The 25,293-nt window shown below is 42.8% G+C and overlaps 1 protein-coding gene across 1 annotated transcript in view; it reads left to right on the top strand.

The window, feature by feature from the left end:
- The first annotated feature begins 6,914 nt into the window (after positions 1–6,914).
- fer1l6 (fer-1 like family member 6) overlaps positions 6,915–25,293 on the top strand; it is a 22,996-nt gene continuing 4,617 nt past the window's right edge. Inside the window, exons 1-35 of the mRNA XM_061233845.1 lie at positions 6,915–7,063; positions 7,323–7,399; positions 7,795–7,894; positions 8,521–8,575; positions 8,687–8,818; positions 8,918–8,980; positions 10,545–10,623; positions 11,227–11,383; positions 11,733–11,919; positions 12,347–12,539; positions 12,975–13,321; positions 13,939–14,047; positions 14,430–14,604; positions 14,717–14,837; positions 15,188–15,288; positions 15,631–15,721; positions 15,917–16,033; positions 16,476–16,628; positions 17,580–17,778; positions 18,166–18,290; positions 18,422–18,556; positions 18,797–18,946; positions 19,327–19,434; positions 19,807–19,968; positions 20,247–20,418; positions 20,760–20,884; positions 21,259–21,381; positions 21,467–21,512; positions 21,699–21,743; positions 22,304–22,413; positions 22,543–22,671; positions 23,011–23,145; positions 23,318–23,445; positions 23,551–23,721; positions 24,106–24,260. Of these exons, the coding sequence (XP_061089829.1) occupies positions 7,035–7,063; positions 7,323–7,399; positions 7,795–7,894; positions 8,521–8,575; positions 8,687–8,818; positions 8,918–8,980; positions 10,545–10,623; positions 11,227–11,383; positions 11,733–11,919; positions 12,347–12,539; positions 12,975–13,321; positions 13,939–14,047; positions 14,430–14,604; positions 14,717–14,837; positions 15,188–15,288; positions 15,631–15,721; positions 15,917–16,033; positions 16,476–16,628; positions 17,580–17,778; positions 18,166–18,290; positions 18,422–18,556; positions 18,797–18,946; positions 19,327–19,434; positions 19,807–19,968; positions 20,247–20,418; positions 20,760–20,884; positions 21,259–21,381; positions 21,467–21,512; positions 21,699–21,743; positions 22,304–22,413; positions 22,543–22,671; positions 23,011–23,145; positions 23,318–23,445; positions 23,551–23,721; positions 24,106–24,260 (4,504 nt within the window). The 5' untranslated portion in view covers positions 6,915–7,034. The remainder of the gene's footprint in view (positions 7,064–7,322; positions 7,400–7,794; positions 7,895–8,520; positions 8,576–8,686; positions 8,819–8,917; positions 8,981–10,544; positions 10,624–11,226; positions 11,384–11,732; positions 11,920–12,346; positions 12,540–12,974; positions 13,322–13,938; positions 14,048–14,429; positions 14,605–14,716; positions 14,838–15,187; positions 15,289–15,630; positions 15,722–15,916; positions 16,034–16,475; positions 16,629–17,579; positions 17,779–18,165; positions 18,291–18,421; positions 18,557–18,796; positions 18,947–19,326; positions 19,435–19,806; positions 19,969–20,246; positions 20,419–20,759; positions 20,885–21,258; positions 21,382–21,466; positions 21,513–21,698; positions 21,744–22,303; positions 22,414–22,542; positions 22,672–23,010; positions 23,146–23,317; positions 23,446–23,550; positions 23,722–24,105; positions 24,261–25,293) is intronic.

Genomic DNA, 25,293 nt, shown 5'->3' with positions numbered 1-25,293 from the left:
TCTGGCTACGCTGCGCAGGTGTCCCACTAGAGCAGGGATCATCTCACCTGATCCTCGAATCCAAATCCGGCCCTGGTCTTCATTTCTCCAGGGTAATTAACTGAACAACTTGTGCTACTGATTGGGCCAGACTGTGTGGAAAAGCAGCAGTTCTCAGCCCTGGAGGGAGGACTGATCTGATGATCCCTTCACTAGACTTTAAAAAGGGGGGAATTCCTCAAAGTGTTTCTCAGCTGAGAACTCATTCCAGAGCCTGTGCTTCTCCATAGAGAGAGGGTGAACTGGTGCCTGCAGTCACAGCTTTCCATCATTCGACTGCATCCAAGACCTCAGTCCGCCCCCTCTGCATAGTAACCTCTCTCACGGTCTTTTCCGGAACCGCACCATCTTGTAGACACAAGGCCGTGCGAGCGGTTTATGCTGATTCTGCTTCACGAGTCATCGTTCTTTTCTACAGAGCCATTTATGAACAGGAGCACATTCATCGCCGTACAATGGGCGGTTTTCACTGGGAGTGCGGGAGACCAGGGGGGAAAAACGAACAAATGAGCTGCACTGGGAAAGATTGGAAAGTCATTCCCCCATCACTGATGAGGCAATCAACTCAACAAACGGGCTGTAGCCTAGAGAATAAGGTACATGACTGGGGCCTGGACGGTTGGCGGTTCAAGCCCCGGTGTAGCCACGATAAGATCCGCACAGCTGTTGGGCCCTTGAGCAAGGCCCTTACGTCTGCATCTTCCAGGGAACATTGTGTAAACAGAACTAACCTTTGAGAGTTTGGACCCTGTGGCTTTTATATACATTGTTCTGTTAACAACGCAAATATGGTAGGGATTAAGTAGCAATTGATGTCTGACATGTAAGATATGGCCACATATGTATGTTAAAATCCTTTCACGAAAGAAACATGAGATAACATGGCACCTTCACCTAATCGATAGTAATATTTCCACAGATATACTCTTGTAGGGATTACAACTTCCACATTCCCACAGGAAAATTCCGCAACGTCCACCACGAATGACGTCTAACTTGGTTCAGCCAATCCCGTAATGACGGGAGCAATAAACGGCCCCGTATAAGAGCAAGACACGTTCTTGGGATCTCTCTTCTGCTTCTTCTCTTCGACGCACCCTTTTTGGCCATTAGCCAGTGTTTAGTTTAGTCTAACTGTTTTTGTGAATCTGTGTTTCAATATTTACCATCCTACCATTGTAATGTGTTTGGTTAGCTACATATATATGTACGTGAATTGATTCGCCGTCTTTTGCGCATATAGAGTAAAACTACGCGAGTAGTCCCTTCTCACAGCTAACTCTAACTCATTACCACACCCAGAACTCTAGCTTACCAAAGCTAGCTACTCCCACTTTTACCTTTCCTTTGTTCAAGCGACACGCGCGACACACACACCCTAACATCCATCTATCCATCCATCCATGCATTATCTGAACCCGCTTATCCTGATCAGGGTCGTATGCTGGAGCCTATCCCAGCATACATTGGGCGAAAGGCAGGAATACACCCTGGACAGGTCGCCAGTCCATCGCAGGGCACACACACCATTCACTCACACACTCATACCTACGGGAAATTTAGACTCTCCAATCAGCCTAACCTGCATGTCTTTGGACTGTGGGAGGAAACCGGAGTACCCTGAGGAAACCCACGCAGACACTTATAGTGCTTTACTCGTCATAATTAGACGATGCGAAAATAGCATGCTTCTCATAAACCTAGTTCAACACAGATTGATATACGATTTACAATCAACTCTGACATTCTTACAGATATACTCTTGAATCAAGTTGTGTCTAAGTGTTTCATCAACTGCAGAATATTGGCCCATTTACATTCTGTCAGAGTAAATTCTCATGAACTAAACTTGGCAACAATGTGTAATGAACAGAACATTTTTATTACTACATCTTCAGAAATGATGGTGTTTCAAAGTTAACCATTTAAATAAAGCAGCTCCAGGAATGCAATGCAAGACTACTTAGTTTAAACAATTTCACCGCTGGGTTTACTGCAACACTTTATATTACTGCCATCTAGTGTTGTCCATGAAGTACTGCACCCAAAAATTGTAAAGCGGCAAAATCTTGGGGATGTGTCATCAAACATGCCACAGAAATGAATAAATCACATATCAGTTATTTGTGCTGCCCCTACTAGTTTGTGGTATAAGAACCATCATGTGTGCAACTTTTTTCCCCTCAGTATTCTTGATCACTCCGCTCTCCCACAATGTCTGAAATAAATGAAATGGTTTGTGCAGTTTGTGATTTTTTTTTGTTTTGTTGTTGTCCCAAACACATTTAATTATATGTGCTTTACAAGCCTTTTGAAAGTGCATAATACACTGCACATTTGGTATTTAGTTACTTTGCACAATCTACAGTGAGGAAAAAAAAGAAAAGAAAAATTCAAAAGTTCATTTTAACAAGCGATTTTAACGAACTAATTAGGTTTATATTTAGCCTAATATTTAGACTTAAAATCCTATTTATATTGTATCCTTAAAAAAAGAAAGATGACAAGATTCCCAATGAGGTGACTGTGTGCCAATGGTTTAAGACGATTTCATGACTTACCAATGGGGTAAGACAATTTCACTTGTCAAGCATAAAGTAATTTAAAGCAAATCTACTTGAGAGAAAGAAATACGATTTGAAGTCTCATTACAAAACAAACACTTAAGACTTGCAGCAATACACTGCACAATGTTTGTCTTAACAAGTGTTTGTCTTGTTAAGCCTGAAGACTCCTCCTTTCTTTAAAGAAGAAAATATTTGCTTGTTTTAAGTTACTGTTTGCTTGATGAGTAAAATTGTCTTACCCCATTGGCAAATCTTGAAATGAGTCAAGCTACCTTGCTTCACTGGCAATATTTTTGTTGTATTTAAGGAAAAAAAAGTAATAGAAGCAAGACATTAATTGTAAGTGTGTTAAAATTGGTGGTCTGCTTCTGTGCTGTGATATATTCGGATTGGACGCTAGCTCTTTCCGTCTGCTTTTCCTCTGCAAAACACTCTCCCTGCCGCTGCTCACCAAGTGTAAATCTTTCAGACTGCCTGTTTACCCGAGGTGTGTTTGTTCACTCAGATCCTGTTCCACCACACAGCTAGCAAACAAACTCACATGGCAAATATGGAAGCACTCGAGCAGTTTATTTTGCATGAGAATCTATAAACTTATTGTGCTCAATTTGAGCAGTTTTCCATCTGCCTCTTTTAATATACTAAATGACAGGTTTATCCTAAATTTCATTATTTGTTTTAGTAATGTTAGCTATGATAGCCAGACATTCATGAACTGTTATGTTCATGTAATCTTGTACTCAGAGAACGGACCAATTAAATGTACACTCAGTGAGCACTTTGTTAGGTATTTATTAGACTTATTGGTCTTCTGCTGCTGTAGCCTATCCACTTAGAGGTTTTTGACGCATTGATGCTCTTCTGCATACCACTGTTGTAATGTGTGGTTATTTGTGTTACTGCTACCTTCCTGTCAGCCTTGACCAGTCTGGCCATTCTCCTCTGACCTCTCATTAACAACACGTTTCTGCTTGCAGAACTGCTGCTCACTGGATGTTTTCCCACCATTGTTGTGCGTGAAAATCCCAGGAGTTCAACAGTTTACGAGCTCCTCAAACCACCCTGTCTGGCACCAACAATCATTCCACGGTCAAAGTCATTTAGATCACATTTATTCCCCATTCTGACATTTGGTCTGAAAAACAGCTGAACCTCTTGACCATGTCTGCATGCTTTTATGCATTTAGTTGCTGCCACATGTTTGGCTGATTAAATATTTGCATTAACAAGCTAGTGTACTTAATAAAGTGATCACTGAGTGTAGTATAATGTCAAAATAATTGTTATTACACTGTCAATAATAATGATGAATACAGTTTACTTGGTCATTGTTTACATAGTGAGGAAAGTGAACGTTGGTTTTGCGTAGCCACAGGTTCTTGTGAAGAAAAAACAGGTATTCTTGAAGCTCAGATAACAAATGACTCAAATGATAACCCTTGCTGTATGTTTTAGTGTTTTATATCTTCAAGGATTATTTGGAAGCAATGCCCTGAAAGCAAACAATAGTTAAATGGTGATAAAGCAGAATTGCCCCCATTAAAATGACGTGAATATATTTTTGAGTCAATTTTATGTGCATTTCCTTTCTGAAAGTGTACAAGGTCTTTGTCCCATGTACACTTTGTCCCTTGGATGTGAAGTGCTTTCCCTGTATTTCACTCTGTAATAGCACAGTTTTCCTGTTCAGAGAGCCTACAGCAGGTCAGGGTAATTCCTTTGTACTGAGAGCTTACAGCAGGTCAGGGTAATTCATTTGTATTGCATTCTTTGCTGCCATAGGAGACATGGTTTCACTTTGAATGTGTCTGAGGGTCTGCTAAACCGAAAAAAGTACAATCAAAATACAAAATCTAAAAAAGGATTTTATTTGAAAGCAAAACATCTTGTCTGAGTACTGCTACTTCTAGCTGAAACTATCGCAAACATTTTCTTTATTGGACTTTTCATTGGACCAATTATATGAAACCTAGATTGACCGCAGTAGAGTAATGCAATCATAATTGAGCTGTTTTACATTTTAGATTTCCTCCAATATGTGAAATTGTGCTCGTATATGTGGAATGTATGCTGCTATGAAATATTTGAAAATATGTATTTAAAATTTTTTTTTATTTATTTATTTTTTACTTGTGCATTCTTCTCATGGACTACTTGACCAATGCTTGTTAAACCCAGTGCTTGCAGTTTTCCTTGAACAAGCACAAAATATACTGTATTAACTATTTCTGTAAACAAACCTGTAATTACATATGAAATATAATCATGTAAATTCAGAACATATCATATTGTATATCATCAGTACTTAATAAGTATGTCACTATGTATCGATTATCCCAAATTGAAAAGTAAAAATGGAAAGTGGAGGAACAAGCTGTCTCATTGGATGTGGGACTCATTCCTTCTCCCTCTCTCTCCCATTGGATCCCATTAGAATTAGCTTATTGCCTGTGGGCTATAGGCCCCTTGCTAAGGTAGAAAATTAGGCTGCAATACTCTTTTTTAAACATCACCCTGCCGAACAGCTGGTGGTCTTGACAAAACATACAAAACACACATTTTTAACATTATAGTAATATAATTTAAGAAAGTTATAGAACTACACTAACTGCTTTTTTAAGAGCCTGCTATGACCTACAACGCACACGCATTTGCTATGGACTTTAAATCAGTAGTAACTGAAAGCCTCACCCTGTAAGTATTTGTGATTTAATTTTCTTAAATGTGTCACTTAGATCAGAATGAAATTCAGTTGTTTGAGTGCTTTTAAGTAGCTGCATTATGAAAGAATATTGTACAGTAAAGGTCAGCGTAAATGTTTTTATTGTAGTTCTTTCATAGCAAAAGAAATTGCGGAAATTGAGAAGCGAAAGCAGGATTTTAATTACTCAAGAACATTGGCTGTCTTAATGCTTATCTGAGATGTGTACTATTTGGTCCTATGTTACGCTGATATAATTCAAGGGAAGATGTGAAATTAAATTGTGGTAAATTGGTTCTGATAAAGTCTGGTTCACTCCTATGATGGTCAAAAAAAAGGGCAGTTGGCTCGAATGCCCTCAAGGCCATAGTTACAGGCTCAAACATGAAAACGAAATGAAAACTACCTGTAATGCATGTGACCGTCATTCAATTTTGAAAAAGAAAATTCTCAGTTCACGAATATCCTGGCTTACGAAGAGGGTCATTTAAAATTTTAATTTGTCATTACAAAAAAATCAAGGCTTTTTTTTTACATTTACTGCATACATTTTTTCACATTATTATTTTGTCTTAATTAACAAAAGAGGAAATTATAATCATTGTTGAAAATATATTTTATGCAGCAGATGAGTCTAGAAACTGTTGCCATTCATTCGTAAAAATGAAATTTCATAAAACGGTCATAATCAGAATGATGTGAATAACCGTATGATTGTTTAGTGAGCCTGTTCATTAGAGCAGCTGTATAGAAGCCAGGGTTTGTTTCATGCTCCATGTGCAAGTGTGTTAAACAGCCAGTCCACTGGATTTCCTTAGACACTAACTCAATATTTTAGGACCACTAAATTAAATTGAATTGAAATACATCCGTTCTTTGTGGTGTCAGTACCATCTACTACACAATATTTGCTCTGATATTTGAAGCAGCAAGTCAGAATGGACTTGTTAGACAACATTTCATCTTGGAAAGTTTTTCAGCTGTTATGGCATGTGACCAGTCACATCATACCATGACTGTTTGCTCAGCAAATGCCTTTATCCTGAACCAACAGTGCAACCAAATGTCTGAGAGTTCAAACCTTTATCCTGAACCAACACTGCTATGAAATGAGTGTTAGAACCATCTGCAAAATCTAGGCTTTATTTCAGTCAGTATGATAACTGCTCTTTCCTCAGAAAAACTTGACATTCTGTTTTTATTTCATATCTGATGTGAGAAATGAGAAATGACATGAATGATGATGAAAAGAATATTGCTTCCCAGAATGAGACCTGACATTTCATGGCTAGTCACATATGCAGTGGACAATCTCCAAAGACACTCAGCTGAGGTTGAGGTTGAGCTGGTTCTCTGGTTTCGGTAGTCCTGAGGATCAGCTGTGTACACATTGTCTGGTTTGTTCAGAATATTGTGCATGTGCAGTCTCACAAAGCCACCACAAGTTACTGTAAATACGAAACAGGAAATCAAAGAATGAGTGGTAGTTTTGTTTGCCACTTGGCTTGAAGGACGATTAGGGAGGTGTTGTGAGGGAGGGCGGGGAGTGGAGTTACTTGAGGAGACTCCGGGTCATATCGATCACAAGGTGCCTGGGTTTCTGGACTGCAGTAGTGCTCTGTGGATCTCCGTGGTCAGCCACTCGCGGTAGAAAAGGCAGGAAGGTCAGGCGTGTCGAATGCATCAGGACTTTGATTAGGAACACCTGGGCATTTTTCACAACCACGATGGATCAGCCTAGTCCATCACATCACCGGTAAGAGGGAGCTTGCACAACACCAGCCTCTTCTGACTATTCATCCAGTTAGAGCAGTCTGTGAATGATCAGCATTGTCCTGACTAATTCTCATGTTTCGTTCTTTAATGTACTGTGTGAGTGTGTGTGTGTGTGTGTTTGTGTGGTTGGGGGGGAGTATAACTGTACCATAATTAGGGACTATATCATAAAATACACACGTATAGTACAGTATACACTGCAATAATCTGCAATAATCTATGTCATGTACATTTTATAGAAAGGGGATGTTTAAGCGGAAAAAGAAGAAGAAGGATGCTAAGGATGTTCTACTCTATGCAAATAAAGGTGCCCTGGGTAAGGCCTTAAAAGCAAACATGCGTGCTTTTTGCAGTACCACAGTGTTGACACTTGGCTTATATTGCCCTGTACAGAGATTTATGCTGCTAATCTAACTTGAATGTGAACCCTGATCATTGTGTATTGTCTATAATATATGTTCTTGGATAGCGTGATATGTTTTGCCAAGGATAAGCTGTGTATCTCTATTAGATGGGGGCAGCCTGTAGCCTAGTGGTTAAGGCACATGACTGAGACCCAGAAGATCTGCACAGCTGTTGGGCCCTTGAGCAAGGGCCTTAACCCCACATTGCCCCAGGGGGGGATTGTCCCCAGTTTAGTCTGTTGGACTGAACGTGGCTTTGGATAAAAGCGTCAGCTGAATAACTGTAATGTAATGTCATTCTGTAAAGATGGCAGTGAAGCAGACAGCGACGCTCCCACTGTGTCAGAGGCCCCTGAAGAGGCCATTCAGAGCGTCCCTCCCGAACCAGAGATCCCTGTTCTTAAAAGGTACCCCACCTACCCATCGATTCTGCTCTTTCCATCTGAGCTAAGCTCCAAGAGCAGAGGTTCATAGTTACTGCAGACCTGGGTCAAATACATAATTGTTCTGGATTAATATACTTTTCTGTGCTCGATTTATCTTGTCTGGGGCAATTGAGCCAACCAAGAGGGCCAGAAAGTGGGGATTGCACTTTTTTAAGAGTATTTCACAGCTTCCAATACACTAGACAAGCTCAATAAAGCATAGAAAAGCAAAACAATTATGTATTTGACCCAGTGTTATTGTCAGGCTGGAATTATACCAGACATGGAGAGTTGGCATTGTGGAAGTGGTGTGGAGCCCATGCTAGTGGATTGTAGCTGTTACACAAGCCATGGTCAGGTATAGAGTGCATGCTACATGTAGCATAGTCGACTGGCACACTTTGCTTTCTGGTGCCTAACAAAGAGGCTGCCAGGTACTGTATTTTGGACCCTTAAGCAAGGTTCTTATCCTGAAGTTCTTAGACATCCAGCTTTTTAAATGGATATTTAAAAATGTAAGCTGTCTATATTGTCTGCAATACAAATCTATAACAATCAATGATAAATGATAGTGTTGCCCCTGCACTCAGTTTGCCTCATCCTCACAGGTCAAAGCCAACGGCCAAGATTGTGAACAGTGAAAGCAGGCCACAGAGTTTTCAGGTGGGGCTGCGTGATGTCACGGGAGATTTTGGCTAGCATTGGGCAAACATATCCAAGCTGAATTCATGAAATGTCAATAACTCTTCTGCTATCCTACCTCCCTTCCCCTAGATCACCATCAACATCACCGAGGCCAAGCAACTGGTGGGGGAGAACATCGATCCCTGCGTGGTGATCGAAATCGGCGACGAGAAGAAACAGACCACAGTCAAAGAAGCGACCAATGCCCCATTCTACAATGAGGTTGCCCTTTTCTGAATCTTAGTTCTGGGGACAGAACCATTTGTTTTTGTCGTTTCAGTGTTCCATGTGTCTAACCTGCTGTTTTGTGTCTTTAAACAGTACTTTGTGTTTGATTTCTTCGGACCCACAGAGACATTTTTTGACAAAGTCATCAAACTCTCTGTAAGTAAATTTGAGGATCAGGAATCACCGCGGGATTCCATGAGCAAGAATTGGAGAAGAGTCAAGGCTTTTGTGGTTTGTGATTGTCTGGAGCCTGTTTCGATTATTTTCACACTTTCTCCTCTCCATTTTACCTAGTGCAACCCAGAAGCAACCCATTTCTTTTTTCTTAGTTGTCAAAGCCACTCTTGCTTGCACTGATACAAATGGTTAAAACATGTGCTATCTTTTAAAATATATTTTCTCCAAAATCAGTTGACTTCATCCCATCATGAAATTACAGTAGGTCTTACTATTACAATGATCTTCATTCCTGGTCCTGGCAGGCCAAATGGTCTGCTGGTTTTTGTTTTCAACTTAATATCAGCAAGCAATTCAGACCCAAGAAACCAGCTGAGGTGCGTTAACTGTATAATCAACTGCTTTCATTGATCAATTAAGTGCTGAGTAACAATGAAAGCCAGCACACCCTGTGGCTCTCCAGGACCAGGAGTGAAGGGGCTTCTTATGTTGATTTATTTCACCATGTTCACATGCAATGATGCAATAATCGAGAGAGCATTTTCTGCTTTTCCATTCTTGCTGCACAGATTACTGTCATACATGATTATGTCTGCTTGCTTTATTTGAATGAATTTGCTTTTGAAACTCAAATTAATTTATGCCTAATTTTCTCATGATTTGGTCATTTGTAATCAAAATGGATTGATGTTGTCCAGACCTGGGTCAAATAAATATTTGTTTTGGATTCAAATACTCTTCTACGCTTTACTGAGATTGTCTGGTGTATTGGAACCTGTGACATACTCTCAAAAAGTGCAAACTCTGACCTCTGGCCCTATTTGCAGGTAAACTCAGTCCAGCAAAGTATTTGAATGCAGAACTATTTGACCCAGGTCTGTTGTAGTCCAATCAGCTTGTTGTGAAACGATTCTGCGGAATGCATGAATGCAATGCTGTTGCAGTATTAAAGATGAGCTGAAACAGAAGATAGAGCAGCGCTAGCTTCCACGATATGACGTATACACAAGTGAAATGGATCTTTTGCGGGAGTTTTTGAAGGGTGGGGAGTCAATTTGACTGATGTCAAATGAGGAGGGGGGCGTCCAATGAGGATGCGCACCACTGTGAGTAAAGGATTTTGATTGGAGGAGAACAGAACATTTGATTAACACTCGTTAATGATTAGTACACTAGTACCTACACAATGAAAAATCTTGTAAAATATTTGGATGGACAAAAAAACTTTGGTGTGAAAATATACCAGTATTACAATTTTATTATTGTTTTGGAATATATACTTTAAGATGTTTTCGAATGGTTATGAAGAATTGACCAAATTGGGGAAAACGTGAATTTTGATTTCAGCTTATCTTTAACACAATTAAGAAAGAATAACTCATAAGCTGATGGGTAATCCATATGAAACATTGGCCTTTTTAGTCATGAAAAACCATAATAAAAACAGGTTCAGGACAATTGCAAGTTATAAAGTCTTGATGGTATTATTTCACTCATTTGAGGGCAGAAAACATTAAGCTTATTTATTCCTGCCCCGCATCAGGTGATGCACTCCAAAATCATGCGTGGATTTTGTGTGGGCTCCTTTAAGCTGGATGTGGGGACAGTCTACAGGCAGCCAGGTGAGTGTTGCCACAACTAGGCCTGGGTCAAATACGTAATTGTTTTGGATTCAAATGCTTTTCTGTGCTTGATTGATCTTGCCTGAGGCAGTTGAGCCCACCAAGAGGACCAGAAAGCGGGGTTTAACCTTCTTGAGACTAAGGCTCTAATACACCAGACAAGCTCACCCTGCTGAAAAAAAACAGCTCAAGCTATGTTTCGAAACAGTTGCTAGCTGGTAATTTCAAGCTGGTCATAGCAGAATTTACACCAGGGCAGTAAAGCAGGCGGCCTTTATCGTAATGGTTAAGGTAAATGACTGGGACACGCAAGGTTGGGGGTTCTAATCCCGGTGTATCCACAATAAGATCCGCACAGCTGTTGGGCCCTTGAGCAAGACCCTTAACCCTGCATTGCTCCAGGGGAGGATTGTCTCCTGCTTAGTCTAATCAACTGTACGTCGCTCTGGATAAGAGCGTCTGCCAAATGCCAGTAATGTAATAATGTAATGTAAAGTGCAGAAATGTAAATCCAAAACAATTACATATTTGAGCCAGGTCTGCACACTACCCTCACCCCCCATGTTGCTGTTTACATCCCCTGTCATCCCTCTCTGATTCCAGGCCATCAGTTCACCAACAAGTGGGCCGTGCTGACCGACCCCATGGCCATCCACGCAGGGGTCAAAGGTTACCTGAAGTGTGACATCAGCGTGGCTGGGAAGGGTGATGCGACTCAGCCTTCACAGAAAAGCAGCAATGCAGAGGAGCAGATCGACAAGTGAGGACGTCCCAACTGTCCGTTTGTCCCACAATTAAATCAGCTTCATTTCACCCAAACTAAGCATGCTACCACTTGAATTGAGATAGATAAATTGATGTAAATTGCCTTCCACCTTAAACAGTCTGCATTAGCTCAGCACTATGACATTTGATTCAGCTAATTATGAAACATTTAAGACCTTGATAAGTACAATCCTGTGTCTTAGTGCTGGACTAAAACACGAACCTGCGCACACACCGGCCCTTTTCTGATGAGATTGGACACCCCAGATTTAGGTGAATATATTGACCTTCTCTGCCCCTCTGGATGTTATGTTAAGATGATTGGGTCTCTTCTCTTGCCCCAGAAACCTGCTCCTACCCCAGGGCTTCCCTTCCGAGCGCCCGTGGGCTCGCTTCTACGTGAAGGTGTTCAGGGCCGAGGGACTTCCTCGGAACAACTCGGGCATCATGGCCAACGTCACCAAGGCCTTCATCGGGGACAACAAGGACCTCATCGATCCCTACGTCGTGGTGTCCTTCTTCAGCCAGATGGTAAAATATCCGTGATGCTTTTTTACTTTCCTGGGCTGAGACTCCTGGAGATGGATATTTCCTTGACTCCTCAAATTTAGCAAAATCTCAGCTGTGAAGATTGATCTCCCACTTACTGTATATAAGTGCTTTTCAGAAGATTTGTCATCTAACTGACATAATGAATGATTATGCCAATTAAGTAGTGTGAAAATAACTATTTCTAAAAATGTGTTTAGCTTCCGTTTCCTTTCAAATATTATGGGCCAGTTTCACATATGCAGATTAAGCCTAGTCCTAGACTAAATTTAAATTTGAATGGAGAATTTAGTCCAGGACTGAGCTGAATCTGCATCTGTGAAACAGGCCCTATGTGTACCTTTTGATTCAGGAGTAATATGTAAAATATCTTCATCTCAGTCATTCTCTACCCTCCCTCTCTGTACAGGGCCGGACTTCAACCCAGAAGGGCACTGCAGACCCCGTGTGGAACGAGCAGATCGTGTTTAAAGAGATGTTCCCCCCCCTCTGTCAGCGCGTGAAGATCCAGGTGTGGGACGAGGGCAGCATGAACGACGTGGCCATCGGGACGCACTTCATTGACCTGCGCAGGATCGCCAACGAGCAGGACGGAGATAAAGGTGACCCTTAGGGTGTAGTGTACCTGTACAGGACCTAAACAGGACACGTCTCCTTAGATATAGTGCTGAGCAAAATTCCAGCTTTTCCTTCATTATCACAAATTCATGCTGTCAGTTGTCAGTAATTCATGTTGACAACTACATTAGTCAATCCCAATTCATATTAAAAAAACAAAACAAATGAACAAAACAAAACAAAAAAATTAATGTATTTGTCAATGGTTAACTAATTATATGTTTATCCAATGATTTAAATGGTATACATATTTTAATGCAACTAACACATTAGTCATTAAATACATGAACTAATGAAACATGTACTTAATGCTTCATGAATGCATTTGTACATCATTAATTCATGATTAACAGCCACATTAGTCGATGGCAGTTCATGGACCTTACTGTAAAGTTGACCCTGTTTTTCTTATCCTCCAGGTTTCCTCCCCACTTTTGGGCCAGCTTGGATCAACCTGTACGGCTCCACCAGGAACTTCAGCCTGGTGGACGACAGCCAGGAGCTGAATGAGGGGGTGGGCGAGGGTGTTTCCTATCGGGGAAGGGTCTTCCTGGAGGTGTCTGTGGAAATCCTGTCGGGGGCTGGGGCGGCGGAATCCAAGATGTCCCGCCCGAAAGCCGCCGTTAAAGACAAAGGGGGAAAAGGAGGAGGCAAAGACCCCAAATCCTGTCCGCCTGCAGGAGGCGGGGGAGGGGGAGGAGGTGGGGAGGAGGAGAAAGGGAGTGCTTTGGGTGCGGAGGTGATGTCAGTGGAGGACCCTCCTCAGGTGAGAGGGGGAAAGGGATATTAGCAGAATGTACAGCGTAAAACTGTCTTTAGCAGTTTTAACTATCTGAAAAGTGTTTTATTCTTGTAATGACAAGAATATATTCTCTCAAGTAGAATATATTAGCTTGTTTTAAGTTACCGTTTGCTTCACAAGTGAAATTTTCTTACCCCATTTGCAGGTCTTGAGATGAGGCAGACTGTCTCTCCCCATTTTGTGTGTTAATTGCATACTTAACGTTCCACTCTCATAATTTCTGCAATTATTCTGTTACAGGACCATTATCCTCTACTGGCCTGGTTCTGTCAGACACATCTGTTCTCTCTCTTTTGCTCTTGCTCTGCCTTTCTCTTGAGCTCATTCTATTTTCCAGTTTGAATGGTCATGTCAGTGATTCTGTCATGAGCACTCACTGTTCTAATGAAGAGCCATTAGCCTTGAAACGTTGCTTGTGCTGTTAAATGTTAATGTTAATGTAATGTAATAAATTAATGTTTATACTGCATGGGAGCATATGCAGAATGCACACTCTTTTGTTCTACTAAAGTAACTTACTGAGATTTTGTGTGTGTATTTTCGGTTTCATTCTCACTGTTCTCTCATAATACACCCTCCAGATCAGTCCTGATGACAAGGAGAGCTTCTTGCTGTTCGGTGCTTTATTTGAGGCAACAATGATTGACAGGAAGATTGGTGACAAGCCCATCAGTTTTGAGTTCACTATTGGTAACTATGTTGATCTTGCATTACATTACAGTTATTTAGCTGATGCTTTTATCCAAAGCGACTTACAGTTGATTAGACTAAGCAGGGGCCAATCCCCCCCTGGAGCAATGCAGGGTCAAGGGCCTTGTTCATGGGCCCAGCAGCTGTGTAGCTATTAACCTGGCTACACCGGGGCTTGAACCACCAACCTTCCGGGTCCTAGTTATGTACCATAGCCACTAGGCTACGGGCTACCCCCATGTTCTTACCTGTCTTTTGCTAATCCCTCTATGGATTTTCCAGTGCCAGTAAATAAGCTTTCACTGAATTGAATAAAATATGATGTCTAACAGAGTTTAATAATGTTATGATTGACTTTTTGTGTTGCTGTCTTACTGTCCAGGGAACTTCGGAAACTTCATTGATGGCTCCGCCCAAGTCGGCACGAGTAAGAGAAAGGTGGAGAGGGTATCTGACACTCAGGAACTTGACAGCACTCCCTTAGTGGACTGCCAAGAGACGGATCCAAACAAGTCCACCACCCCTCCTACAAGGCCTCAGCTCATGGATGGAAATAGGTGTTTACCATCCCTTATTCCACTTTGCTGTATGTTTAAGGCATTGAAATTTATTTTGAATGGAATTGAAGTTGAAATTCTATCAGTTAGTGGCTGTGGTCCATGTCTGCAGGAACTACCTGTACCTGCCCATTCAGAACCGGAAAACATGCGTCCAAGTGTACAGCCGCTGGGAAGACCGGACCTTCCGTTTGTACTACTCTAACATGTTGGAGAACATCGCATTGATGCTGGTGCATTACCCTGATAACATAATAATAATACTAATAATATTACTACTACTACTACTACCACCACTACTCATACTACTACTACTACTACTACTATTAATAATAATAGTAATAATATTGTTATTTAGCTGATGCTTTTATCCAAAGCGACTTTCAGTTGATTAGACTAAGCAGGGGCGGATCTTATCATGGCTACACAGGGGGTTTTAACCACCTTCCAGGTCCCTGTCATGTACCTTAATTACTAGGGTACAGGCTGCACCCATACATCATAAGCTTGATATTACTGAATGACTATGCAGTTGCGTAGCGGTATAATCAATGTGATGTAATGTCATCTTTGACCAATCCAGAAAGAGGGACTGTCTAAAGCTGGTGAGCTGAACAAGGTCTCAGATCCCCAGGCGGAGACCTTACTCTTCAAGGTGTTTCGGGAGTTTGGGTCAAACAGCAGGTATCCCGTGTCCAGTTTATTACACTCCACTCCTCTATATAGTTGTCAGACCTGGGTCAATTACGTAATTGGTTTGGATTCAAATACTTTTCTGTGCTCGGTTAATCGTGCCTGGTGCAACCAGGAGCCAACCAAGAGGACCAGAAATTCACGTTTGCAGAATATTCCAATACACCAGAGAAGCTCAGTAAAGCTTAGAAAAGTGTTTGAAACCAAAACAATGTATATAATTGTTGCAGGTCTGATATATAGTACTGTACATGGACAGCCAAATTCAGATGGATGCATGTAAAATATCTGATAAAAGACAAAGCGTTTGCATGGGTTTGTTTGTCCCTGTAGGAAGTTCATTGCGTTTGCAGAGAAGAAGGTGAAGGGGGACCGTCTGACCATCCTGGACAAAAAGCGTTTGATACTGTGCAGAGATGAGCTGGTACAAGCATAACACTGTCTCTCTGGCCTGGGGTTGGGGATCATCAAATCGCTTTTTTGTATGCTTAAAAAAAAGGGACGAAATTGATGTGCTAATAAATGAGCACCTCATACCCTTGTATCCCACGGTTCAGATTATAAATACGTATGCCTGCGATCTCCATCTTGGCTGTTAACAGCGCTGTCCCTTTCTCAGGAGAGCATGGTGAGCGAGGTGACATCGTTCAGTCAGAAGAGGAAGACAATGAGTGTGAAAGCCATGCTTCAAGAGGCCTTGAAACTCGCTAAGCGTTTGAAGTTCCTGGTGGAGGAGGTGTGTGTGTGTGTGTGCATGGGTGCACATGCATGCGTGTGCCACACTAATTTGTGTACGCTGTATTTGTATGCATGTGTGTGCACTTGTCTCTGTAAATGTGTGCCATTGTTTCAGGATACACTCAATGCACTCAGTTCAGCCTTTCTACATGATGTATGTCCAGAATACACAAATGTGCAGATATTTTGCACCATAGTGATCAGAGGTGGAAAGTCCAGGGGTCAGAAAATAAAGGTCCTGGCATGTATTTCTTCCACGCATGAACTAAGCCAGCTGATTTCATTAATTAGTTCCACTTCCTGGCTGTAGACTTGTGCTAATTAGCAAATCCAGGGGATTGGAGTGGACTGGGGTGGACTCTAACTTTCTGAACCTCTGATCGTGATTATATACATCTAATGTATGCCTCTCTGTGCATGTGACCCTCCCCTGCCCACAGCCCCAACACACTATACCGGACGTGTTGGTGTGGATGCTTAGCAACAACAAACGCGTGGCGTACGCCCGCATCGCCGCCCGCCACTTACTGTACTCCTCCAGCCCGTACGACAAGGGCCGAGACTGTGGCAAGATCAAGACCCTGTTTCTCAAGGTACCGACGGGACGCCAAACCCAGGACAGTAGTGTGCATCAGAATACCTGTAGCATGGAATTATAAATAGGTTAATGTGTGATATGTGTCGATCTTTTGTCATCGTGGGTCATTCACATATTTCTATTTATTTATTTCACTTTTTATTCCTAGAGCAGTTCTTTTTTTACATCTTTACTTTTCCCCAAATTTGTAATGTCTAATCATATCTTTTAGGCCTGTCTCATTGCTCATAATTTCTGAAGAGTGCAGTGCAAACTCTCACCCGTGTGCTTTGAAATGGATGGCAGCCAGCTGCCACTTCTTTGCACTTTGCAGCCCACTGGTGCTGCAGTTGTTCCACTGGAGAGCCAGGAATATATACTGTAGGCTACATGATCTGCCACAGACAGGGGAGGACATACCCTGTCAACAAAAAATATTTCCCTGAGTGACGCTATGCCCAACTGACCATCACCCTATAAGTCTGGTCAGCACTGACACTGTCCTCATTTGATTCCTAGACACATCACTGCAGCAAGAACCACTGCCCACCAGGGGAACCAAACTTTACTTAAATTTAATCAGGACTTTCTTTCTATTCTATATTGATCAAATTCATCCAGTCTCAGTGGCTCCTATAGGTCAGTGTTAAGGGCGGCAGCAGTGAAATTCTGCTGAGGCTAGATTCGCTGTGACACACAGTGAATATGTGAATGAGTTTGAAGGTATACCAAAGTATAAAGATAACATAAGATACTGACGTAGACAGGCCATTCAGCCCAGCAATGTTCACCTTTTCCTACCACTAAAGTGTACCCAATTCTTGTAGTATCTAGCTATATAGTATCTAGCACCATATTAAGCCTGGCCTTGAAAACCCATTTCTGCCAGTGTTTTTGCCTCCACTACATGTCCTGCCAAGCTATTCCACACAGTGACCACTGATGTGTTACTGTCTCTCGTCCCCAGCCCCCAGGCAAGCGTCTGACTGGCTGGACGGTGCAGGCCAAGCTGGACGTGTACCTGTGGTTGGGGAGCTGCCAAAACTCCACCCACATCCTGGAGAACCTCCCACTCGGATTTGAGCGCTTTGGCCCGTCCACTGACAGTCAGTCAGGGCCCTTTGAACAGCATGCCACCCCCCCACCAGACCAGCTGATCTACCAAGGTCTGTACCTGTGATCTCAGCTGCTCTACCACAGTCTGTATCTGTGATCTCAGCTGCTCTATCAGGGTCTGTATCTGTGATCTCAGTTGCCAGAAGTAGTCTTAATTACTTTGGGCATATTCTCTGAATCTGCTCTGAACATTAACTGATCAAAAAAAGATCTGTGTTCTCACTGTGTGTCCCCTGGTTATGGGTATGCACTTTGCACTTCGTTGTACGTCACTCTGGATAAGACCGTCTGCCAATTAATGTAATGTAATGTGTATATCAATTCATTCATGTTAACAACAACATTAAAGGATCTTATCCAGCTCTTTGCCTATGTTGCATGCACCTTGGCAAAACTGAGGGAAAGTGCCTAAACGGTATTTGTTCTTCTCTTGCCAGCCCAGCACCAGTTCCAGCTACGGGCCCACATGTACCAGGCCCGCAGTCTCATTGCAGCTGACAGCAGTGGCCTCTCAGACCCTTTCGCTAAGGTCACCTTCATGTCACACAGCCAGACCACAGCGGTGAGGCTTGGAGCTCTGCATAAAGGGAGGACCTGGACAAAGAGAAATAGGACCATAGTTTTTTTGTTTGTTGTTGAACTGCAGGGCATTGTATACTGCATAATAACTGTCCTAAACCCTTTGTGTTTCAGATCATTAACCAGACACTAACCCCGACCTGGAATCAGATGCTGCTGTTCAACAAAGTGATGCTCTACGGTGAGCTGAAGGACCTCAAAGAGGAACCTCCCCGCATTGTCATCGAGGTGTACGATGATGATACCCTGGTGAGGAAGACCCTGACATAGCAATATATCACTGATACAGTATATCACTGTGTGACAGCATGGACTGTTACAGTGATGCGGCGGTTTCCACGTACTGGGTTCATCATTAAACCCAGAATGTAACTCATCAAACCGATTGAAGCTCAGGAACTTAATGGTGCTGGTTGAATCCAGGCCTATGACACTATGGATGTAACTGAGTGCATGGTTAGCACCGTCTCCATGGCTCACTCCCCACAGGGAAAAGCAGAATACCTGGGCTCCACCGTGGCAGTGCCAGAGGTCAAGCTGTCCGATGAGCCTTACTCCCCTCCTCTGCTTCAGTACAGCCCCCTCTTCTGCGGCAATCAGTCGGGAGGGGACCTCCTGGCGGCCTTCGAGCTCATCCAGGTACGAAGCGGAGATGGTGGACGTGAGAGGGGAGGGAGGCTTTCAGGGACTGGATGTGTGCTTTTAGTTTATGAAAGCTGAGCACAGGCAGAGTGTTATCTTCACCATCGCCACCTGGCCACTGCAGACCTTGGTCAAATATGTAATTATTTTGGATTCAAATACTTTTATATGCTTCGGTGTATTGGAACCTATGAACTCCCCCTTCTGCACCTTCTGCTTGGCTCAATTGCACCGGGCAAGATCAATCGAGCACAGACATGTATTTGAATCCAAAACTAATTCTGTCAATACTGCATATATCTGGGAGGTCTCTGAGGCTGAAAGGGGATATGCTGATAAGTGACTGAATGCACTGCTGCTCTGCCGACCTGTCGTAGGTCCCAGAGACTGGTGTCGAATTCCTGCCTGCATTTGATGAGCCTGATGGCCTGATCTACCCTGTTCCTGCCAATATCCGGCCTGCACTCAGCAAGTACAGAATAGAGGTGAAACACAACTCTTTTTCAAAACGTGCCTGAAGGGATTAGCCCTGAGAGCTGTCAGGGATCCAGGGGCATTTTCCCCCTTGAGAGAAAATTCAAATACTTTTAAATGGACTAGATCACGATCCGACTTTTGTGCTAAGTATAGAACATCACATGCTAGGCAACAGAGGCCAGCAAAACAAAAGGTTGCTGAGCACGGCAAAGTAACAACCAGAATTTCAAAGACATCTAACGGTTTTGGGTATTGAATAAAAATAGGGTCTAAAGCCCCAGTTGCTTTTCTGATACATGATATGTGTTGTCTCGGTGTCGCTATGCAATAGGTCTGTGCTATGCTAGTGTTGCTCTGAAACAGGTCTGACTGTTGGACAGGTGCTGTTCTGGGGCCTTCGGGAGCTGAAGAAGGTGCAGCTGCTCTCGGTGGACAGGCCACAGGTGTTCATAGAGTGTGCTGGGAAAGGGGTGCGCTCCTCGGTCATACAGAGCTACAAGAGCAACCCCAACTTCACCGTCCTGGTGGATGCCTTGGATGTGGTAACAGACCTGTCTCTGTAGACTGTCTTTTGTAATAAATTACTAAATTATGTCGGATTCAAATACTTTTCTATGCTTCATCAAGCTTGTCTGGTGTATTGGAACCTCTGAAATACTCTCACGAAGTGCAAATCTTCCGGTCCTCTTGATTGGCTCAATTGCACCAGGCAAGATCAATCGGGCACAGAAGAGTATTTGAATCGTATTTGACCCAGGTCTGGTTTAGTACATTGCTGAGTGTGTTTGTGATTTTTCACCCCTACCCATGACATGAATAGGAACTGCCAGAGAACGAGAACCTGCACCCTCCCCTTAGTATCAGTGTTGTGGACTGGCGAGCCTTCGGGCGGAGTACACTGGTAGGCAACCATGTGATCAACTGCCTCAAGCACCTCAAGTACGTTCCTCCGCCTCGACCTCCAGCTGCACCACCCCGCCCGGCCACACAGGGTAAAGTTCACATCAGGATTTCAAATTAAAAGCTTTTCATCCTTCAGCCCAGGGTTCTGCAGCCCTAGTCGTGGAGAGCCAGAATGTCTGTTTGTTTATGTTTTTAGCTTAAAATCAGCCTCCGATTCAGATGTCTAAATCCAGGTTGAAATGAATTAGCTATGTAACCAACAGTGTTAATTTCTTCAATTTGGTGCCGATTTACAAAAATCAGCACAGAATGAGGCTGTCCAGGACTAGGGCTACAGAGCCCTGCTCTGGACACTGATAAGTACTGTTGTCATTGTCAATGGCTCTTCAGCATTTGCTCTTTAGCATTTTTGGGTTGTCTGTGATTTCAGGTGTGGTCCAGCCTGCATTGCAAAGCAGCTCCATAGAGGTTTCTGAGGCTATCTATGTCAACATTGAGCAGGAGGCAGTCGCCAGACCTGCAGCCCGGATCGAGCGTGAAACACAGAGGAAAAAGGTACAACACCTCTGGGAAATTCAAACAAACCATAAGAACTTCCATCGTCAGTTAATTTCAATTTTATTCTTGCGCTCTGAAACTGAGAAAATAAAACTGGAACAGCATGGCAGCAAAAGCAATTAAAGTCAGTCAGAGTTGATGTATCTGAACCAAGTTCAGCAAAGAAAGAGACACATTACATTTAAAATAAGTGGCCTGGTCATATACAACATGACAATGACTGCCTCAAAAAGATCATCTGTAACCTAACACTGCTCTCACTGCACACTCTGCTTGCTCATAGCTGCAGTTCAAAGTGCTGACATATTTGGTGTTGACTTGGCTCCTGTGAGGAAAAAAGGCTGGGTCACATGACTATCCATTTTCATCAGGGGCCCAAGGCGACCACACGGAGGTCCACCAAGAGGAAGAAGCGCACAATCGTAGACGAGTCTGTCGAGAACGTCATTGACTGGTGGTCGAAGTACTACGCTTCTGTCGACAAGATCCGGCAGGCAAGAACCGTAGTCAAACAGTTATGCAAGGTTTGCCCATTACCTTGATCAACTTCAACACTGTGCTTTTCTGTGTATCAAATAGGTCAAACAAAAAGATGCCCATGAATTCCCTCACATATATGACAACGGTAAGCATGCACGGCTTTTTCATCACTTCTGAAGCCATAATTCTTGTTAGCTCAAACCACGCTTTCAGGAGCAGAGTTATCTAAGGCAGCCCCCATTGGCACACGGCTTACTGCAAGAGCGATCACCGCCATGCTTTCATTCCATGTGCCGGCTTCTGACTGCACACGCACCGTTGTGTATTGCAGCATCTCCGCTTCAGCGCTTGCTCTCCGAAGGATTAAGTTGCCTTGGTAAGGTTTGCTTGAGCTCGTCAACTGCATGCTCGTCAACTGCATCGTCAAAAAACATTCACTTTGACGGTCGGCTTCATTGAATGTCTGGTATAAAAAAAGGGAGGGAGAACTCAATATGAGGCCTTAATAGGACACAAGCAGACCTGCTGACCGAGCATGCTTGCGCCGTGGTGACTGTAACCTATGGATTGGATTCAGGGTGAGATGTGAGATGGTGATTTGGTTGCATGTGTAATACGGCAACATCTGTCCCTCTTCTGGTTGTGTGATTGGAAAAACAGAGATTCATATGGGAAAGTTATCCCATGTCTTTGACTTTGGGTTTCCGCTGTGGGTATTTCGCACTTGGTTTCAGATCCAGTGAGGATCATGGGATATATGGCCATAACAATAGCAGTGCATGGAAATGAAAAGTTAAAATGTAAAGAAATGGTTCTATGTAGCAGTAGTAGTGTGTGTGTGCATGTGTGTGTGTACATTTGTCTGGCTGAGTGTGTGTGTGTGTGTGTGTGTGTGTGCGCTTGACATATCAGATTATTAGTCTATCATGTTTCCAGTGGGTGGACAGCAAGACCAGAATACCTTGGCAACCAGAGATGGCAACAAGAAGAAAAAATTTCCTGTCTTAAAGACTGCAGTGGTCCATCCCAAACTGGCTACCCTCCAGGTAGAGGACAGACATCAGTTCCATTTCTAATAGTCCTCTTAGCTTTATCTCACTCACTTTAGCTCATGAAGGTGTGCCAATCATGCTTTGTGATAAGAACCATACTGTTGTCCCATAAATTCCCTACAGCTGTATGATAAGGAGTTGGAGGCTGAGTTTGGGCCCTTTGACGACTGGGTCAATACCTTTGAACTGTACCGGGGTAAAGCCAATGAGGACGAGAGCTCCAGTCATGAGAGGGTTGTTGGGAAATTCAAGGTTAGTGCAAGACTCTTCTGTGACAAAGTAAATATTTCCCTGCTGAAGATTCCAGCTTAAACCAGCCGAAACTGGTCAAGCTGGTGTAAAAAAGCTGACACTTTTAGCTGGTCAACCAGCTGTAGCAATAGTAGTTGGCTAGCCTAAATAGGAAGCTAGTCCACCAGCTGACCACCAGCTTTCTCTACCAGCAATCTTTGACAAGCCAAAAACCAGCTATGACCATCTAGAAACAGTTTAAACCATTTTATTAAACCGGCTTAGAATCTCAGCTGGTCTTAGCTGGAATTTTCAGAAATAAAAATGGTTCATCACAGAAACAGTTTTTTGTTTCACCAGGGCCGATTCTGCCTCTATAAGGTGAATGAGGCTGACGACTATGAGGAAGGTCCTAGTGCTGGCCAGTTTAAGATCAACCAGGGAATCCCACCCAACTCCCCTATCAAGGTTCTGGTACGGGTTTACATTGTTTCGGTGAGTGCGTACCTCCTTTGAACAGTACAAGTTAGAATGGTGCACCCTTTTGTTACTGAAAATATAAATCAGGGATCAGCAACTCGAGGGCCAAGAACTACACAGGAGAAATGGACAGAGTTCATGATCTCTGCTGTAAATAGACACATCTGGTTTACTGGAATTCTCTCAGGCCACCAACCTCCACCCAGCTGATGCAGATGGGAAATCTGATCCCTACATCGTCTTAAAAGTGGGAAAAACAGACATCAAGGACAGAGATAACTACATTCCAAAACAGCTCAACCCAGTCTTTGGCAGGTAAAAAAATGCTTTCAACTATTTGAAGAATACAATACTGATATAATATTAAAAAACCTATGACTTTGCCTTCATATTTGGATTGGTTTATTTCCCCACTCTAAGGTCCTTTGAGTTCCAAGCTACGTTCCCTAAAGAGTCTTTGTTGACTGTCTTGATCTATGATCATGATACGATTGGGTCTGATGACTTGATCGGGGAAACCCGGATAGACCTAGAGAACCGGTTCTACAGCCGCCATCGGGCTACCTGTGGGCTACCCACTGAATACGCCATGTAAGTGAGAATCCACAACCCTTCTTGTGTTTGGTCCAGTTCTCTTAAGTTCTCCTCAGTGGAAGATCCACTCTTTGTCCTTTCTCACTCCTTCTTTGCTCACTTCCCTGCTGAAAAAAAAAAACAGCTCAAGCTGCAGCTGCAGGTTTTTAAACAGCTGGTAGCTGGTTAACCAGTTCAGACCAGCTCAAGCTATGTTATGAAACAGCAGTAGTGGGTCAACCATCTACCAGCTCAGACAAGCTACCAGCACTAGCTGGTTGACCAGCTCATGCCCAACTAGACCAGCTTATGACGAGGCATAACTGGATTATACAGCAGGGTTGTTCTTCTTTTGCTCTTGTTTTGTCTTTGGAGCAACTCACACAGTATTTCTGTTTTCAGTGAGGGCTACAATGCCTGGAGAGACTCCCTCAAGCCCTCACAACTGCTAACAAACCTGTGCAAGGACCACCATTTGGATGGGCCCCACTTCCAGCCTGGCAAAATCTCCATTGGGGATAAGGTCTTCACTGGGAAAACTGTGTTTGTGGATGAGGGTACAAAGATTTCCTCAAAATAATACTGTGCATCTGATCTGTATATTTTTTGTCTCTGCTTTCAAAGACAGTTGTATGTGAATCATAAACATTTTATCATTTGGACTAAATTCTGGGGATATAAATATGTGTCATATACAAGCTATATACACTCACCGAGCACTTTATTAGGAATGTTTTAGACTTCTACTACTGTGGCCTATCCACTTAAGATATTTAAGTGGTGTGTGTTCAGAGATGTTCTTCTGCATGCATGTGGTTATTTGCATTACTGTCACCTTCCTGTCACCTTCCCTTCTCCTCAGACCTCTTTCACCAACAACATGTTTCTGCTTGCAGAACTACTGCTCACTGGATGTTTTTTGTTTTTCACACCATTCTCTGCAAACTCTAGAGACCGTTTTTCATGAAAATCCCAGGAGAACAGCAGTTTCTGAGTTACACAAACCTGGCACCAACGATTCTCATCATACCTAAGTGGATAGGCTACAGCAGTAGAAGTCTAAAAAATAAGTCTAATAAATACCTAATGAAGTGCTCAGTGAGTGTTTATAGAACTTCTTTCATTCATGCCTTTCAGTATATACACTCAGTGACCACCCTGAATAGGGATGAAATGTGGTCTAAGTGACATTGACTGTGCAATGATTGTTGGTCAAAGGTGAAAGTAATACAAATAGCCACACATTACAACAGTGGTATGCAGAAGAGCATCTCTGAACACACAACGCGTGAAATCTCTAAGTGGATAGGCCACAGCAGCAGAAGACCAATAAGTCTAAAAAATAAGGCTAATAAACAGTGCTCACTGAGTGTATAGTAGATAACGCCAAATACTTTGCTATTCATTGCTTCATATAACCCTGCGGAATTCAACACAATTGTAATGTTTACCTTGGTATTGATAGCGTAATTGTTGACAGTGAATTTAACATTGACGGAATTCTACGGAAATGTGTGTATTCATTGACATCATGTGCTACTCCAAGTGAGGCATCTTAACTCCATGGTTAAACCCAGGCTGAAGTCTTAC

Source organism: Conger conger, chromosome 3, assembly GCF_963514075.1.
Source record: "Conger conger chromosome 3, fConCon1.1, whole genome shotgun sequence".
In the NCBI taxonomy this organism is placed as follows: domain Eukaryota; kingdom Metazoa; phylum Chordata; class Actinopteri; order Anguilliformes; family Congridae; genus Conger; species Conger conger.
The sequence above is the reverse complement of the archived record's forward strand: the minus strand, read 5'-3'. Positions and strand labels throughout refer to the sequence as shown.